Source organism: Lepidochelys olivacea (assembly GCF_965140295.1).
Source record: "Lepidochelys olivacea isolate rLepOli2 genome assembly, chromosome: 9".
Lineage (NCBI taxonomy): Eukaryota > Metazoa > Chordata > Testudines > Cheloniidae > Lepidochelys > Lepidochelys olivacea.
In genome coordinates this window covers 11,753,809-11,773,216 of record NC_140419.1, presented here as the reverse complement: position 1 = coordinate 11,773,216, position 19,408 = coordinate 11,753,809, and the positions used below count along the sequence as shown (strand labels likewise).

The window sequence follows — 19,408 nt, the reverse complement described above, 5'->3', positions numbered from 1 at the left end:
TGCTGGGTAACGGGGGAGCGAGCGAGCCCGGGGCGCTGTAAGTGGGCTGCGGGGAGCAGGTGGTGGTAGGGACACGGGGCACCGCGACCTCCCCTCGTGCCCCGCCCGGCAGTGAGCGGCTCTGGCCAGGCGCCGGGCCCCGTGCGCCTTAGGACACCCGCTCCCGCCAGTCGGTCACTTTCCTGTCCGGGGCGGTGGGAACCCCGCCTTTTTCCGCTCTCCCGGTCCTGGGGTCGGCTGCGTCCGTGGCTCCCTGCCCCGGGCTCGTAGCCTGGTGTAACTCGGGGCTAGCAGCGAGCGGATTATTCGTGTCCCGGCTTGTCCCGCTGTGCATTCCCCCTCCACGGGCAGAGGGGAGAAGCTAGTCACTTACCCTGCTGTTTCTAGTCGTTTTCATCAAGTGGCTGCCCTGCCCTTTGCACAGAGCAGCAAACCCTGCAGAGGGAAGTTTAAGTCTACATAGCTGATGACAAAGCAGGAGAAACGTGAGTTTTAAGATCTGCGAAACCTTTCTTTTTTGTTTTTAAGGTCCTAAAACGTCACTGTTGGTTTTTAAACTTTCTGACAGTGGCCCATTAAAGAGACAAGGTGAGCGAGGTATTATCAGTTATTGGCCCATGAATTTATTTATGTTTTTGAGCATAAGGAAAGAAAGGAGCTGGGGAAACGTCTTGAAGATGTGGCCTGATTTTTTTCAGCTCTTTGCTCGTGCAGCCACGTTGGGGGGGGAAAAGGGGTACAAGATGTTCTGGCATATATGCATCTAGGAGGCTAGGATTGGTGATGAACTAGTGAATCTTTCACTTGTAGGGTTCTAGCTACAAGGCCTCAGAATAAAGTTAAGGTACCGTATTTAAATGCAGTTCCAGCTAAACCTGTTTCTCGATAATCTGGTCGCTGTGGATGTAACCAAACCAGGTGTTTAAAAAAGTGTGTTCTAGCCAGCAACCTGAAATAATTATTTGTTGAGCTGACTGACTATGCTGTACCAAACCAAATCTAATAACTTCTTTCTGGTATGTATGTAAATAAGCTTTTATGTAAACAAATAAAGTAGATTAATGTATGTATTTCTAAGACAGGAGAGAAGATATTTTAGAAATCACAATTTTCTCTTTCTCTTCGTAATCTGCTATTTCTATTGCTGCTAGATTAGAAAGCCTAAAGAACAGTAAAACCGATTTCAACTAACTTTGAAGTTGGTGTATTTGTTTTTAAAACTTATGTTTCACTTACTTTAATTGAGAGGGAACTAGATGTGTTGTTTCCTACTTGTAATTTCTAGAGTGTTTCAGTCATTTGTACATAATTTCTCTTACAGTTGCATAATGGCAGAAACTACTGCCTCTCCCCTGAAGCACTTTGTGCTGGCTAAAAAGACAATTACTGCTATCTTTAACCAACTGCTGGAGTATGTCACTGAAGGAGCAAGTTTTGTTGAAGGTTAGTTTTCATCTTCGGGGCAGGGACCTTGTGTCTTTGTACGTGTATAGAAATAGCACAATGGGTCCCTGATCCTTATTGGGTCTTTGGGTACTATGGTAACACATACATTAATTGTAGTTATACATTCTTCAGTGTCAGAGTCTTAGGATATATACAAGTATTGCAAGGGAAGATGGTGTGGTGCATCAAGTTGGGAAACCTAGAGTTTATTCTCTGCTCAGCTTCATTTGTTGTATAATCTTGGAAATGTCACTTAAACCTACACTTTCAAACTTGGATGCCTAGAGACAGGCACCTAAATAAAAGCTGATTTTCAGAACTGTTAAGCACCTGTGGCTTCCATTGACTTTAATTAAACTACTTGTGCTAGCCAACACTGAGGGTATGTCATTACTGTAGAGTTAATCTGGGTTTTTACTCAAGTATTTCCCCTAACCTTCTGCCTGTTCCCACATACGAACTTCTGAGCAGAGTTTGGTGATGTTTGCCTTCTGGGATAGCTGGTTCTTCTAGGGCTGTAGGCAAAAGCCGGAGTAAGGCTTTCACTCGGGCTGGTATCCAGTCAGTTGGCAGTGAGTATGCATGCTAAACCACTTAAAGTGCTGATAATACAGCACTGGAAGACTGGTTTCCCCCCTTATGCCCAGAAAGAGAAGCAAGTTCTTTCACAATTCACTGGGAAAGAATCCTTGCACAGATCAACCGGCTGCAGCACAAAGAACTATGGGATATGCCCCCCGAAAGTCCTAGCAACACATAGGAGTGCGTGTAGCACCAGTATGGACCCAGTAACTCAAGGGTGGCTACTGATAACTGGGCTAGGCTATCCTCGGTGCCAAACACCCAAGTTAACTCTGCAGTGAAGACCTGCTCCAAAATAAATAGTGTTTATGGGATGGGGTTGATTCCTCCTCTTTCTCTGCCCTGCCCACCCCCCAAAGGAGAGGGGATCACAAGGAATGGTCAAAAAAGCAGGAGACAAGTGATACCAATGACTTAGCAAATTTAGTCCAGTGTGTTGCTGTGACTTATTCCAGTTTCTAAATTCTTATGTTTTAGAAAAGAGAGATGCTGCAGGTGTATGACATGCAATTAGCAACTTTGTGTTTCACTAGTGTGACTCAATGTTAAATAAAAAGGAGTACTTGTGGCACCTTAGAGACTAACCAATTTATTTGAGCATGTTAAATGTTAGTGTTAAATGACAATGACTAATATCAGAGATTGTAGATAGCTCTTTGATGGCATATATTAAATAACATAGTGTTGATCCATAGCTAATGCCTTAGAACATAAATTGTTCTCATGATTCCTTTTGTAATAATCTTTTCTTATGTATAGCAACATACAGGAACCCAGAACTTGAATATGTAGCAACTAAAGAAGAACTGGTGAAAATACAGGCATATAAAAACAAATTGGCAGACATCGGTGAGGTGCTTTCACGGAGACACATGAAAGTTGCATTTTTTGGCAGGTAATGAACTTAATTACCAAAATAAATTGGATTTTCTATTTCAAGATTTAGTGTTTATCTCTTCAAGTTATATGCGCTTGGATTTTGCATAACCCCTTGTAATGATTTGTTCCCAATATAATCACAGAAATGTAAGACTGGAAGGAACCTTGATAGGTCGTCTAGTGAGTCCCCTGCACTGAGGCAGGACAAAGTAATATCTAGATCATCCCTGACAGCTGTTTGTCCAACTTACTCTTAAAAACCTCAAGTGACACAGATTCCACAACCTCCCTAGGTAATTTTGTTCCACTGCTTAACTACCTTTACAGTTAGGAATTTTTTCTCCTGATGTCTAACCTAAATCTCTTTATTGCAAGTTAAGCCCATTACTTCTTGTCCTGTCCTTATTGGTTAAGGAGAACAATTTATCACTCTCTCTTTTTATAACCATCTTTTACATACTGGAAGACTGTTGTCATGTCCCCTGCTCCTCCTTCTCTTCTCCAGGTTAAACTGGTTTTGTTTTTTCTATCCTTCCTTGTAGATCATGTTTTCTAGACTTTAATAATTTTTACTGCTGTTCTCTGGACTTCCTCCTGTTTGTTCATGTCTTTCCTGAAGTGTGGAGCCCAGAACTGGATACAGTGTTCCAGTTGAGGCCTTCTAAGTGCTAAGTAGAATGAAAGAATTACTTCTCATGTCTTGCTCATAACAATCCTGCTGACACATTCCAAAATGATGTTTGCTTTTTTGGTCATAGTGTAATATTATTGACTCATTTAGTTTGTGATCCAGTATAACCCTAGATCCTTTTCTTCAGTACTACTTCCTAGGCATTCATTTTTCATTTTGTATTTGTGCAATTGATTGTTCCTTCCTAAGTGTAGCACTTTGCATTTGTCCTTATTTAATTACATCCCATTTCTCCACTTTGTTACGAATTCTGATCCTGTCCTCCCCAGCACTTGTAACCTCTCTAAGCTTGATATTGTCTGCAGATTTTATAAATGTACTCCTATGCTGTTATCCAAATAATTTTATGACGATGTTGAATAGAACCGGACTCAGGACAGATCCTTTTGAGATCTCACTTGATATGCCTTTTCAGCTTGACTGTGAACCATTGATAACTACTCTGAGTATAGTTTTCCAGCCAGTTGTGCACCCACCTTAGAGTAGTTCCTCTAGGCCAGGGGGGTCTCTCAACAAATTTTTTGGTGGCCTCATAGTGCGGCCACCAACTCTTGCTGGTGGCCGCGCTGACCATTTTTCCTAAAATACTTAATAAACTTTAGGAAAAACAAATAAATATGCGCATATATATATATATACATGTCCAAATCCTTGTAATTTATTTATGTAGGGTTTTTTTCAGACTCAGTAATTTATAGTTGTCTTTATTCTTTACAGGAGCTAAACAGACTAGAAACACAAAAAGGCACTTTGCATGTTCTTGTATTTTTTTGTTTCTTTTTCTTTTTTCAGTTGCGCTTCCCCACCCCACCCCCGCAAGACTTGCCAGCTAGTAAGTCTTCTGCTGTGAAAAGTGATATTTGTATGTTTGTTAATATCACTTCTCACAGCAGACTTACTCAGCCTCAGCAAGCCCTGGGACAAATTAAGCCCTGGATGGGGAGGTGGGCAGGGAGGCAGTGGGGCCCAGGTACGATGGCAGGGGTAGCAAGTCTGGGTCCGGATCCTGGAACCAGAGCCTGCCAGCCCAAAGCCCTGTGGCCGAAGCCTGCCTGCCTGCCTCCCCTACCCCTGGGAAAGTGGGGAATTCACTAGTTGCCTGCACCTCAAGTGTGTGTGTGTCTGGAGGGAGGCAGGGCCCAGCCACTGCTGGCAGCCCAGCGAGAGGGGCCACTGCTTTGCGTCCTGGCTCCCCTCCCCCGCAATCACAGCCCAGTGGCTGTGGCTGCGGCTACAAGAAAAGGCCATGGTGGCCACATTTGAGAAACACTGTTCTGGGCTATATTGTTTGATACTGTTTCACGTGACCATTCCATAAACAAAGGACTTACTAAGGTTGAGATACATCACATCTACTGCTTTCCCCAACCACAAGGCTTGTTACCCTGTTAAGGCAGGATATTCAGTTGGTTTGATATTTGTTCTTGACAAATCCTTGTTGACTGTTACTTAACATCTTCTAGGTGCTTACAAATTAATTATTTAATTAGTTGCTCCATTATCTTTCTGGGTTCCAAAGTTAAGTTGACTGTCTATAATTCTCTGGGCAGTCCTTAGTCCCCTTTTTATAGATAGGTACTATGTTTGCCCTACCCTGTCCTGTCCTCCAGGTTCTCTCCTGTCCTCCATGAGTTCTCAAAGATAATTGCTAATGGCTCAGAGATCTTAGCCAGTTCCTTAAGTGTTCTACAATGTATTTCGTCAGGTCCTGCCAATTTGAAGATCTCTAACTTGTCTAAGGCCATGTCTACACTAGACACCTTACAGAGGCATAGCTCCTGTTGACATAATTAAACCACCCCCATCGAGCGGCGTAGCAATATTGTCAGGAATGAGTCTGCTGCCGGCACAGAGCTATCTATACCGACACTTCTGGTAGTGTCACGGATGTTGCTTAGAGGGGTGGGGGTGGGGGTTTAACACCCCTGAGTGACATAAGTTATACCAACAAAAGTGCTAGTGTATACATAGCCTAAGTAATTCTTAACTTGTTGTTTCGCTATTATAGCCTCAGATCCTATTCCATTTCCACTGATAGTCACTATGTGAGTAGTCTGATCAGTTCTAACCTTCTTGGTGAAGACTAAAACAAAAAAGGCATTTAACATAGGCATTAATGTAATATAATTACACACTTGTCTATTCACTGTTGCATCTTCCTTTGATTCCATCCTACTCTATAACTGCAGCTTAATTATGTACATAATGTCACATGCTTTCCACTGGCAAAATTCAATGGAATGATTAATTATTTCCATGAAACTTTTCATAGTGTGATTCTTCTGTGTAGCGCCATTGTTTAACTGAAGAGTATCTTTGAGATTGCCACCATCCTCTTCCCACAGTTCTGCTTTAACTTCGTGGTGTTCTTGTTTGTTTAATTTCCTCACACTTTTAAGGATTCTAGTTTGTGTTGAATGTTGATGACCCCGAAAAACAAAGAAAAGTTTGATTGCCTGTGTTTCCATACATAAGCAACTGAGAGAAATCAGCAGAAAATGGGGGGATATCTTGAAAATAAAGTTTCAAGATCGTGGAAAGACTAACTAGTGTGAAGTTAGTCATGATTATTTGTTACAACACTATATGCTATGTGATTTACAAACAAGTATGAATATTTGGGATCATGTGAAATTCATAGTTAACTCTCACTTAATTTGGAAGAATGCTGGTTACAAATCTTGGTTGCAGAACGTCTTCCCCATTTAGGTAACATTCCCAAAATATTGGAAGAAAATGCTCTTTTAGTACTCTTCTTCTGTTCTAAAAATAACATTTTCAAGTGTTGGGAAATAATAATAATGAGCAGTTAGTGATCATCTGAGTTTTACTTTTTTAATACATACTGCAGTAGGCAGGTAACTGCAACAACAGACTCTGTACGTATTGATTTGAAATAGTTCAATTCCTCAGCTTAACATACTGAGGAAAATATTAAACATTTTAAGGGATACTTTCAGGTATTTAAGTACAAATGTTGGTTATGTTGGTAGGGATTGGGGGTGGGTTTGAAAAACTTAATATTAATAGAAAACTTGTAATGACTTTAAAAAAAAAAAACTTTCACTGAAAATTTTATTTGGATTGAAGCATTCCCATTCAATGTTAGTAAGCCAAATTTTGCAACTTCATGTCAGTGCATGACTACTAGAAACTGGATTTGAGCAGATATGAAGATGAAGTTCATAAGACTTATTTTCACTGTATGCTGTGAGTGAAATGTAGAACAGTAAGTCACTATAAATGGTGAAGAGCAAGCTTAAGGTCCTGATCCCTGCAGATGCTTAGCTTTGTTTATATGAGTAGTTCTTATGAAGCACATGGGATTTACTCATGGGTAAAGTGAAGTATATGTGTAAGACTTTCTGAAATTCAGTCTTATCTGCATTTGGAATACTTAACTGACTAGGTAGAAAAAAATAGCTTTTTCAAAGTATTGAAATTTCACAGAATTACAACTTGAAGAAACCTATAGGTATGGTGCCTGACAGAAAGTTGCCATTGCAAAGGGCTGAAGGGGTTACGGCATGGGGAGCGACAAGCTGGTGAAAATTCGACTTTAGTGCTGTATTTTGAATGAATTATGTTGGCAAATAGGCGTGTTCTAATAAATTTTCAGACTGTCTATTGAGTGTTAAACCACTCTTTAAGGTATGATAGCTAAAAGAAACTGACTATCATGAGTGTCTACACAGGATTCCTTCTGTTGCTTAATAGTTAAGCCCCAATTCCTTATGAGTGATGAGTGGAAGGCTAGCGTAAAGTAGGACATAGCTGAGAATGCGTTTTGAATCCCTTTAGTATACTGAGTTAACAAACAGACCTGTTAGCCAAGTTTACTAAGGGCTTGGCTACACTCTACATTTTATAGTGCTCTAATTTGGTGGCTCAGGGGGGTGAAAAATCACCCCAAGCGCAGCAAATCAGAGCGCTTTAAAGCGCTAGTGTAAACAGGCTCAGAGCGCTCGAAGCTAATCCCCTCGTGGAGGTGGATTACCAGGAGCGCTGGGAGCGAGCTCTCCCAGCGCTCGCGCGCAACCATACTCGCACTTCAAAGCGCTGCTATGGGAGCGCTCCTGCGACAGCGCTTTGAAGTTTCTAGTGTAGCCAGGCCCTAAATGTCTGTGTTACGTCTTTCATCCAAAATAGGATTAGAGCTAAATTCCGTCATCTAACAAAGAGGAATTTTGTATTAAAATAAACTGAGATTACTGTTAGAGAAATGCATTTTACAATTTAAAAAAGAAAAGACAAGTTAGATCTTCCACATTTTATTGTGGAAGCCATCCTCCAGTTGAGAAGGTTATCTGAATGCATCCAATGAAGTGAGCTGTAGCTCATGAAAGCTTATGCTCAAATAAATTTGTTAGTCTCTAAGGTGCCACAAGTACTCCTTTTCTTTTTGCGAATACAGACTAACACGGCTGTTACTCTGAAACCTTACCTTAAAGAGATCTGAGTGGTCATATTTGACTGAGAGACTTTACCTTGGAATGAAAATAATTTTTGAAAAGTAGCTGAATTTATTATTATTGTCAATTTATTTTTATTAGGGTAGTGCCTAGACGTCTGTCAGGATTAGGGTGCCATTGTGATAGGCACACAACAAACACAGAGTAAAAGGTGGTCTCTGTCTTGAAGTCTAGGGCCAGGATTACACTAAAACTTTTGCTGGTATAGTAATGTTGGTTAAGGTTGTGACTTTTTGTGTGTGAGAGGGGTGGGTGTCTTTTTTTTTTTCCTGACAAAAGTCCTATTGTAGATTCAGTTATACCAAAATATAAGTACTTTTGCCAATGTGGTTTATTTTGCGGGCCACACCAGTATATGCAGTATACTGTCACGCACCAGTATACTGTCAAAAGGGCTTTTTTGTTGGTATAAGCTATATCTACACTAGGATGGTTTGCCAGTTGTTACGAACTATTCCAGTTAGGACACGTACGGTTCGTTTCTAGGCTGAGGCAACCAAATGAAGACAGACTGCAGAGTGTCTCAAAGTTTGTAGGTTTATTACGCTCAGGCATGGTACTGCTCCGTTAAACAGAACGGGACCCCGATTACAGGTTACACAAAGATTATATACTGTTGGCAAAACATCCTGCCTGTGTGCCTCGGGGAGACTAAACCAATAAACGGGGCTTCTCCTTACCTATCACCAATCCCCTGCAGCCACGTTCCCCCTGCAAAAACGCTGAAGCGGCAACTATTTCATGCATGTTGTCTGGTTCCTGTCTCCTTTGTTTCCCTTATCTTGAAACTGTCCAGCTGTCCACCTTGGTATGTGATGTGCTCGCTTCTAGTTAGTGGCCAACAGGAAACCCAAAATGGAGTCACATGTGCTAACTAAGTTGATTTCCCCTAACAGTCCCTTCTTTTCTTATGTACGTCAGTAAACTATACCGGGGCAGAATAACCTCGATGCAAGATTAAAATTTGCCGGCAGCACATACTACAGCATTGTAGGCATACAAAGAATAATACAAAAACAGAAACAGCCGTAAGAATGAGGTACAAAATACGCCTTCCCCAAGTCTGGAAGCCAGGAGGTGAGCCGGCTCCAGGCTCATGGAATCTGGTTCTGGTTTCGGCAAGGGTGACACAATGAAGCGAGGTGACCTGCTGCATAAGGGTGTGGATATCGGTTTCCACCCTGCAGTGTTGATTCACAAAGACACAAAAGCTTGAGTTAACAAGAGCACAAACTGCCTTCCCCCCCCCCCCCCCATTTGCAAGGAGATAATCCAAGGCTAAGCGGTTCTGCCGTGTGGTCTGAGATAACTGAGTCACCTCAATTTGAAGGGTAGATAAAGCGTTTGCTGTGGCATTTGCCATTAATTCTAAGGCTACAGAAATATTAACTATAGCCTTTTCTAATTCACTCACCCCCACCCAGGGCAAAAACCAACGAACAAAGGAGTGAAAGCCTGTAGGCCGTTCAGAGAGAGGGTTTAATGGGACATTTCGTCGGTTCCTCCATACCAGGTTCTGAATTTCCCCGTGGGCCAGGGTCTGGTGTACTGCAACAGCGGGTACTATGGCTCCTAAGGTGCATGTACCACACCAACCTGCTGGGAGGACCTTATAAGCCGTGTGGTTGCACAACCAGAACCAGCCTGATCCCTCAGGGACTGGCCACGGCGCCCTGGAATACTTGAGTGAACTTGCCGCGCTAGAGCTAATGTGGGTGGTATCATTGCACCCTACACAGTTACCCACAAAAACGGTATTTTTGAAATTTTTACGTCATGACACACATAAAGCATAACTACCCTGGGCCACCATATCAATAGACCAAGTTTGGATTGTAACATTCCAGATAAATGGAGCGTTTGTCCATAATCCGGCCTGGAGGGTTCGGTTGAGCGGGATAGGCACCCCTACCAATGGGATTCCCTGACCTATGTAGGTGGGGGTATGACTACAGACCCAACACTGCGTTCGGTTAACCCCCGGTGCTATAGCATGGGTTAAATCCAGGAAGCTGTTGCCTTCCCATCCGTGTACCAAACTCGGGAATAGAGAGGGGATTCCACAGGCCACCCATACCAGTATTTGCATCTTCCCGTATACCACGCAAAAAACAGGACAACAAATATAAGTCCAGGTAACAAGAAAACAAGGAGTCCTGATGGAGTCTCGAGATCCCAATAGTTGGGGAGTTCAGCCCAGGGACTGCCAGTGGTGTTCATTCCCAGGGCAGCTCGTCGGGCCCAGGCGGGGGTCCCTGCTCCAACTTAGCGTAGCTCTGATGGATCCAGGAACTTCTACCTGCAACTTTTAAAGCAGAATAAGTACATAACAGAACCTGGTACGGCCCCCTCCCATCGGGGTTCCAAGGGGTCTGTATGGGGGAATTTTTTTACCACCACCTAATCCCCTGGTTTGAAGGGATGAACCTGTAACCCCAATGGCGCGGTTTGAAACAATTGAGCCGCAGACTGGTTGTTACTGAGCTCTATTTGTAATCTGGCTACATACCTGGCCAAGGTCTCATCTCCATCCAAGAGGCTAGTGTGAGCGGGAACATAGGTTCCCGGAATCAAAGCCGGCCTCCCAAACAATACCTCGAATGGGGACAAGCCCAGGGGCATGCGTGGGGCCCACCTTATGTGCCACAGGACTATGGGCAAAACCTCTGGCCACTTCAGTCCAGTCTCTTTGCAAAACTTTACTACCATCGTCTTCATGCGCTCCACCAGCCCTGCCAACTGGGGGTGGTAAGGGGTGTGGAGTTGTTGCGCAATCCACAGGCACCGGTACAGCTCCTCTAAAATCTTTGCAGTGAAGTGTGATCCTTGGTCCGAGTCGATGACTTCAGGGACTCCAAATCTGGGCACAATGTCTTTCAGCAGAAATTTTAGCACAGATCTGGCATCTGCTTTTCTGGTTGGTATTGCTTCGGGCCATCCGGAAAGTTGATCTCCTATTAAAAGGAGGTGGCGAAACCCCGAGCTTTTAGGCATTTCTGCATAGTCTATCTGTAATTGCTGAAATGGGAAGTTAGCCCAAGGTCTCCCCTGCCCTAGTGTTGGCATTGAGCTGAGACCGAGCAGAGAAGGCCAGGCAAGTAGAGCAGGAGCCAAGAACTTGCTTCACCACCGGATAGACATGAGGAGCTGCCCAACCTTTAAGAATAGCAGCTGCAGTGGCCTGAATGCCGGCATGACCCAAAGAATGAAAATAGTGGGTGGCCGAGAGCAGATAGCAACGGGGGAGAATACATTTGTTCCCGATTCGCCAAACCTTATCGACGCTTTCAGAGCCTTCCCAACGTTTCCAGTCCTGGAGCTCGTCAGGCGGCACATCAGCATACAAGTGTGTCCAGTCCGTCGGCGGGAAGGACGTATCCAGAAGAAGAGTTGCTGACACCGGGAGGGGCTGAAGGGCAGCAGTCTTTGCAGCCGCATCAGCCAAGGCATTACCTTGAGAGACAGGATTCTCAGACTGCTGGTGAGCATAACAGTGGACAACAGCCAGTTCGAGAGGACCTTGAATGGCTCCCAACAGTGCAGAGATTAAAGGGCCATTTGCAATCTTAGTGCCTTAGAAACCCTCGCTGTTTCCAGAGCTGGCCCGTAGCATGGCAAATCCTGAAGACATATCTAGAGTCTGTATAAACAGTAACAGATTTCCCAACAGACAACAAGCAAGCCCTAGTAAGAGCGTGCAATTCCGCACCCTGAGCACTAAAGGAAGGTGGAAGGGGGGCTGCTTCTACAACAGTTGTCTGAGTAGTGACGGAATAGCCGGATACCCGCTTGGCCTCCAATAGGAGGAGCCATCGGTAAAAAGGGACAGGTCCAGGTTTTTCAGAGGGAGGTCGCGTAAATCCGGGCGAGGCTTACCGCTGTCAGCAATGACGTCCATACATACATGGTGAGGCGTGCCATCCTCCAGGAGGGGTGTCAGTGTAGCAGGGTTGAGGACATTGCAGCGGCAAAGGGTGATGATGTCAGCGGCCAGCAGAATCTGCTTATATTTGTGTGCCCACTGCGGAGTCATCGCCTGCATTGTATGCTGTTTTAAGAGAACCTCAACCTTGTGGGAGACCCAGTCAAAGGATGCTAGAGAACAATAGGGCGTGACCGTTCCACCATAAGGGTGCAGCGGCAATGGACCACACACAGGAGACTGATCCCTGAATGACAGGGTCTAACTGTACTGAATAGTAAGCTAGGGGGCGTGGGCGATCCCCTAGGTACTGCAATAGGACACTGCTGGCCACTCCCCGCTGCTCGTGACTGAAGAGAAAAAATGGTTTACTGTAATCCTGGAGTCCCAAGGCGGGTGCAGAGATCACGGCTTTCTTTGTGGACGCAAAAGCGGCTTCCATCTCCGGGGTCCAGAGAACAGGATCAGGGTTAGAAGTTGTGGTGGCCTGGACTAACTGTTTCACCAATTCCCCGAAGGCCACTATCCAGGGTTGGCAGAACCCTGCAGCCCCCAGGAAAGCCCGCAACTGCTTTTTTGTAGTCGGGCACGGGTAATCCTGGATTGCCTGCACCCTATCAGGGGAGAGTAAACGCTCTCCAGGCCGAATCACAAAACCTAAATAGATCACCTGGGTTCGGCACAGCTGCAGCTTGGATGGACATGCACGGTGGCCCTTATTAACTAATGCAGTAAGCAGAGTAACAGAATCAGCTAAACATGCATTATAGTTAGAGCTAGGAATCAACAAATCATCCACATATATTGGACTAGAACAGAGGAGCTGGGCAAAACAGTGGGGGAGCCTGAGAACCCTTGGGGAAGGTGCGTCCAGGTTAGCTGCTGACCCCCCCCAAGTGAACGCAAACAGATATTGTGAGTTGGGGTGCAAAGGAATACTGAAAAATGCAACACACAAGTCTACAACCGTGAAACAAGTAGCCGACTGGGGAATCAGTGTCAGGATAGTACTCAGATCAGGGACCACTGGGTGGGGGGTTATGACATAACTATTTATTGCACGCAGATCTTGAATGAAGCGATAAACTGGGTGCCCATCCGGGCCCGGTTTTGGCTTTTTCACGGGAAGGATAGGAGTATTACAAGGAGAACTGCACGGAACCAAGACCTCCTGGGTTAAGTAGCTAGAGATAAGAAAGGAAATACCTTCCTCCGCCTCCTTCGGCAAGGGAGGATATTGTTTTACAGAGGGAGGCGGCCCATCCCTCACCTGCAGACTGACTGCAGTGGCTGATTTAAGGAGGCCCACATCGGTGGAACTCATGCTCCACAAATTGGGTGAAACGCTGGACAATTCTGTGGGGAGATGGGGAATTGGGGTAACCGACGCCATAAGAGAAGCAACCGCCGAGTCCGGGACGGACATGCGAACCCCCTTGGGGGCACAATATATGTGGGCTCCCAGCTTGCTAAGCACGTTCTGCCCAAGAAAGTTTAGCGGGGCCTTCTGGCATAACAACAAATCTATATGACAACTTTAAAGAACCCAGCTCCACAGGGATGGGGCAGGATAGGGGAGCCGGGCATGGCTTGCCCTCAATACCCTGCACCCAGACCTAGATATTAGAAAGAGAGCCCGGAACAAAAGTTAAAGTGGAAAGGGTGGCTCCGGTATCCACCAAAAAGGGCACAGACCGTTCCCCGATTTTCAAGCAAATTTGCGACTGCAATCCAAGATCCCATTCCAACTCTCCCACGGCTCCCAAAATCTCCGCCTCTAGTCACTGGGGATTGGCAAAGTCCTGGGGAACGTTAGGGGGAAAGGAGGAACCGGTCTCCAGCTGATCCTGCCAAGGAGCCCCTCGTGGAAGCAGGGGGCATTCCCTCTTCCAGTGCCCCGGTAGCTTACAATAATTACAGTTCCCGTTCCTTGTTCCACCCCAGCCTCCTCCCCATCCTGTCCCACATCCGCATCCCCTCCCCCTTGTATTCCCGTGTCCCTGCCAGTGCTGATTCCCCAAGGGAACCTGCAATGCGGCTGCCAACGTACTTCCTCCTTCTTTTGCTTACGTTTTCCTTCGCTTTCTTCCCTACCATAAAACACAAAAGTGGCCATGCGAACTACTTCGCTTAGGGGTTTCCCTGGCCAGTCGGGAACATGTTTAGTTAAATACTTCTTTATGTCCGGTGCCGCTTGATCGACAAAGTAAGAGACCATCGTCGTGCGGCTAACCTGAGCTTCTGGCTCCACACCCCCCGCCCCCCATACATTCTAACCCGCTTAAACAAGTGGGCCAAAAATGCAGACAGATACTTGTTTAGGTCTTGCTGGCACTCTCTAATTTTTGACCAATTTGCCGTCTTACTACCTGCCCTACGGATGCTCTCCAGGAGCCCTTCCCGGGCAGCTGAGAGGCTGGCCTGGCCACTGAGGTCGTTAGGATTCCAACCTGGATCGGCTTCGGGCCAAGAGGTGCAATTCTCAGCGTCCCCCGCCCAACGCCGATTAGCGTCTAGAATAGAATACCTCTCGTCAGGGGTAAATAGGGTTTGAAAAATAGCCTGGACGTCTGCCCAGTTAGGGTTAAATGCCATAAAGACTGAACGGATAGTCTGTAGGACTCTTTCCAGATCGTCACGCAACCTCAGCATCTGTGACTGCCAGGTTACCAGGTCCCCAGGGCCAAAAGGGCGATGGACCGTGACCATAGTGACACGGTCATTGCTTGTTGCAACGGGCTGTTGTATCAGGGGCGCTTGAAGCACTACAGGGGGTAGGGTTAGAGACGGGTATAGAGGGGCAACAGGAGGAGGAGTAGGGGGAGGAGACTGAGGAGGGAAAGCAGCATAGGGCGGAGCGGAACCCGCAAGCGGCATGCAAACCTTAGATCTGGTACCAGAGCTCAAAGTCGAGGGGCGCCCCTTATCTCGGGCGTATGCCCAATTATCCCATACATACCAATAATCCATTTGAGCTGAATGCTTGTCTTCCAGCTGTTGTCTAAGGCAGGTTAATTCATCCTGTCCAAAAGTTTCATCGGGTGGCCATCCAAAGGGCGTCTGAATAGTCAGCGCTGGCCACTCGACTTTACACAAAATTATAGCTCTCCTTTTACCTAACCCATGGGTGCCAGAAATATTTTTCCAATTCTTGAGACTCAGCCAAAGGGGTTGCCCTGCTCACACGCTGCCCAGAGCCCATTCTAGGGCTACCAAAAGAACTCCTAATGTGCCACCTTATCACCTAAACGACGGCCCACGCTCCCGTTCCTCGGAGTTCTCGAAGGTGAACTCACCCAGTGCCGGCTGGAGTTGTCCGAGGGAAGGAGTGCGGTTTCGCTTACAAGGGTGAGCCTAGAGTCCTTTCGTGGTCGCCAAAACTGTTACGAATTATTCCAGTTAGGACACGTACGGTTCGTTTCTAGGCTGAGGCAACCAAATGGAGACAGACTGCAGAGTGTCTCAAAGTTTGTAGGTTTATTACGCTCGAGCGTGGTACCGCTCTGTTAAGCAGAACGGGACCCCGATTACCGGTTACACAAAGATTATATACTGTTGGCAAAACATCCTGCCTGTGTGCCTCGGGGAGACTAAACCAATAAACAGGCCTTCTCCTTACCTATCACCAATCCCCTGCAGCCACGTTCCCCCTGCAAAAACGCTGAAGCAGCAACTATTTCATGCATGTCGGATGGTTCCTGTCTCCTTTGTTTCCCTTATCTTGAAACTGTCCAGCTGTCCACCTTGAAGGATCCTTCCTTGGTATGTGATGTGCTCGCTTCTAGTTAATGGCCGACAGGAAACCCAAAATGGAGTCACATGCGCTAAGTTGATTTCCCTTAACAGTATAGCTATTCTGAGAACCATTTTTTTTTTTTAGTGTAGATCTGGCCTTAGGCCCTATTCCTGCAAGCTGTTCTGTATGGACACAAGGGTATGCCATGAGGAACAACTTGAAGAATCTGGGCCTAATTAAGTAGGGAGAATACAATCTAAAGCAAAGGTGTGTTTGTTTTTCTGTATGCCTTGCTTTAAATACTTTTATATTCTCTCTTCCTCTAGAACAAGCAGTGGAAAGAGTTCTGTCATTAATGCAATGTTGTGGGATAAGGTCCTTCCTAGTGGGATTGGCCACACAACGAATTGCTTTCTCAGTGTAGAAGGAACAGATGGTGATAAGGCTTATCTCATGACTGAAGGATCAGATGAAAAGAAGAGTGTCAAGGTATAGTTTTTCAATGGTTAAGAAGCAGGTGCTTGGAAACCTAGTATTAAAAGGACCATTTTGTTAGGTGCAATATTTAACACTTACCATTTTTAAGTATGGGGAACATAAACCGAAATGTATTTATTATTTCAAAGTCATTCTTCCAGCACTGAAATAACTAAATAAAACTAAAACAAAGTCTATAGCTCGCTCTTAGGCCTTGCATGTAAATGGCTCATTTGTACGTTACTCTATCGAATGGTTTGTGTATGTAGGACCACCAGTAAGTTCTATAACTTTTCAAAGTTCTGGAAGGCTCACATTTGAAAAATACACATGGACCATTTTCTTCCAAAAACTTACAATGTAAATTCAGAAAAATATGCCTCTTGTTTACTTTTTAAACGTTTTGCATTCTTAAACATTTATTTTGATTTGTTAAACCCCTGTTAAAGGAGAGCTAATTATAATCTTGCATTGGGTTCCCATGCTTCAGTTATTACCAACTGTTGTTTGTTTTTTGTTTTGTTTCTTAAACCAGTCTGGCTTGTTCGGCATGAGTTCAGAAATGACCATTTTAATCCATAAAGTGTATTTAAAAAATTATCCTTTAAATACAGTGAGAGGTAGTGTGCTGGCCTCCTAGCATTTGAAGAAGTACATTAACACTCAGTGGTAACCCTCCAGCCATATAAGGAATACCACCACTCCAAAGAGAGTCCTGTCTTTTTTTCAAAGTGTAGAAAAAGGACTATTTAGACACTAAGGGATGTGAAGGGCCCTGGATGGAAAGAAGGCATTTGAAAAAATGATTCACAATATTTAAGATGTAAGTTGAAACCTTGTATCAGTGATCTATTCAAAAAGTCTTGGTTCTAGTTTTATTTTTTTTAAGGCTGTTATTGCAGGCCTAAGTATCTTTCTTTTTCTGATGCTTTACATTCTTCACAGACTGTTAATCAACTTGCCCATGCGCTTCATATGGATAAAGACCTGGAAGCTGGCTGTCTTGTCCATGTCTTTTGGCCCAAGGCAAAGTGTGCTCTCCTGAGAGATGACTTGGTTTTGGTGGACAGGTATAAGTATTATTTTATTAAACCAGTTATCTGAAGAGTTATCTTCTGCATTATCTGATCCACACTAATTGTGTTACTAAAACCTAAGTGAAATGTATAGTTGATTTAATCTTGTGGTTTTTAGATATGTCGTAAATAAGTTAACATGAAAAATTTTAAGTGCTTGAAGTTTGTTCCTTTGTGTAGACGCTCTGGTCTTCCTCATCAAACCACTGTACATATTTTGGCTGAGTCACAGTTGGAACGAGAGTGTGTCCCATCATTGAGCTCAGAAGGTCTCTAGCTTTTGGCTGAGTTAAGCTTATACTTTAAAAAACAAACATACTTTAAGGTCCTCCTACCAACTGTAATGCTTTCCCTGTCCCCCAGGAGCCTAGTCATCCTGTGAACCTCTCATACTTATCTAAAATATAGACAATCTGGGCTTTTGATGGAAAAGATTTTTTGATAAGGACTTTAGTGCTGAGATAATACAGTGATGGCATTCTAGAAATGCCTAAAAGAGAGACTTTTTGAAGGCCCCAGCCTATGGCTGTGGATCTGTTAAATTCACATTATGTGGTTTATTTGTGGAATCAAAGAATTCTAGACTGTATTGTCTGATTTTCTACAAACACATCAAATACATAAGGATTCCTCTGCCATCCTGGATATAAGCTACCTATTTTTTTTTCACCTCTTAAGTGGTATATAGAAACTACAATGTGGTTTTGCTCTTATGAGTGATTTTGTAACAAAGGCACTTTATTACTGAGCAGCTGACAAATTGTCTCCACTTGAAATGCTACAGCAACATAGCTGCAGTGGGAATAGGTTCTTCCATTGGCGTAAGTAATCCACCTCCCTGAGAGGTGGTATGTAGGTAGGTCAATGCAAAAATTCTTCTGTCAACCTAGCACTGTCTACACTGGGGATTAGGTCAGTTTAACTACATTGCTTAGGGGTGTGGATTTTTCTCACCCTCCCCTTCCCACCAAGTGACGTAGCAGGGTTGACCTACCTTTTTAGTGCAGGCCAGGCTTGAGTATATTCAGAGTACACATTGCTCACTACCCATGGGGAAAAAAAGTACTACTACTAATTATTGTGCCTCTGAACTTATGTCTTTGAAATCAGTGGGAGCATTGTTATTTTCTTCCTCGAATGCCGGATCTGTCCACGTGTAAGCAATACAGAGCCAACCCAGTTGGCAGAGTGAGCTGGCTTCTGTTTTTCTTGCACATCATCAACGGAATTGTAATTAAGTGGCAGCTCTGTATTATAGCTTCAGCGATGCCTGTGCAACCCCACTGAACACAGTGGGAATACACGGTCTTTGAGGACACAATTTGAGGACAATAGGGTTGCACAAGGGTAATTTAGGCTATGATTGCCTATCAGAATCCTTGTTGCTAGTGAGGAAGTGTGAGAAGGAGAAGTTAGTTTGTTTCTCAGATTCCAGATTGAATTTGTAAAGCTTCTCGGAGGAGGAGAGGGAATCTTTTTATGAGTAAATTGAGCAAATTTGAATGGGAAATGATTGAGAGATAACAAACAAGGGATTTCACAATGCTATTTCCAGTTACTTTGTACAGCTGAATTGCGCTTTAAAATTCTTCCTTTTTAAGAAACTGCTAGAAATTGACTATCTTAACTTGTGTTTAATGAAGGTTTTTGCCTGGGAACTTCTCAGGGTTTTTTTTTTCTCGAGAGTAGAAGGAATGCTTACAGATAAGTCGTTATGGCATTTGCAAGCTACAAAGAGATTCCAGAACTTGGAAGTGTAGCTGGTTGAAAAAGTGGAAAAATATTTAGCAAAAAAGGCCCTATTTTTTGGTTGAAATCTGAAATATCAACATTTTTTGTTGTTGAAACTTTGGAATTTTCCACCAGTTCTATACCTGTTTGAAAAGTGGGAGAAATTTTGGAGGGAAAAAAATCTTTTTTTTTTTTTTCAATTTTAAAGAAATTTTTCAAAAAAATTTTATGAAATATGGGAAATTTCGACCAGCTTCACTTGCAAGCCATGCTGGTGGAGTTTACAGATTGCTCAGCCCTGAATCTTACACGTACATACAATTCTTCATCCTTCCCTGGACCACTTGCATCAGATCAAATTAAGACCTCTTCAGAGCCCTTTTTGTGAGCAAAAGC

General features: G+C 44.2%; 1 protein-coding gene across 1 annotated transcript in view; it reads left to right on the top strand.

Moving 5' to 3' along the window:
- LOC311525942 (mitofusin-1-like) overlaps positions 1–19,408 on the top strand; it is a 73,992-nt gene that overhangs the window by 15,300 nt on the left and 39,284 nt on the right. Inside the window, 4 exon segments of the mRNA XM_084638451.1 lie at positions 1,322–1,443; positions 2,788–2,923; positions 16,055–16,217; positions 17,151–17,275. Of these exon segments, the coding sequence (XP_084494577.1) occupies positions 1,322–1,443; positions 2,788–2,923; positions 16,055–16,217; positions 17,151–17,275 (546 nt within the window).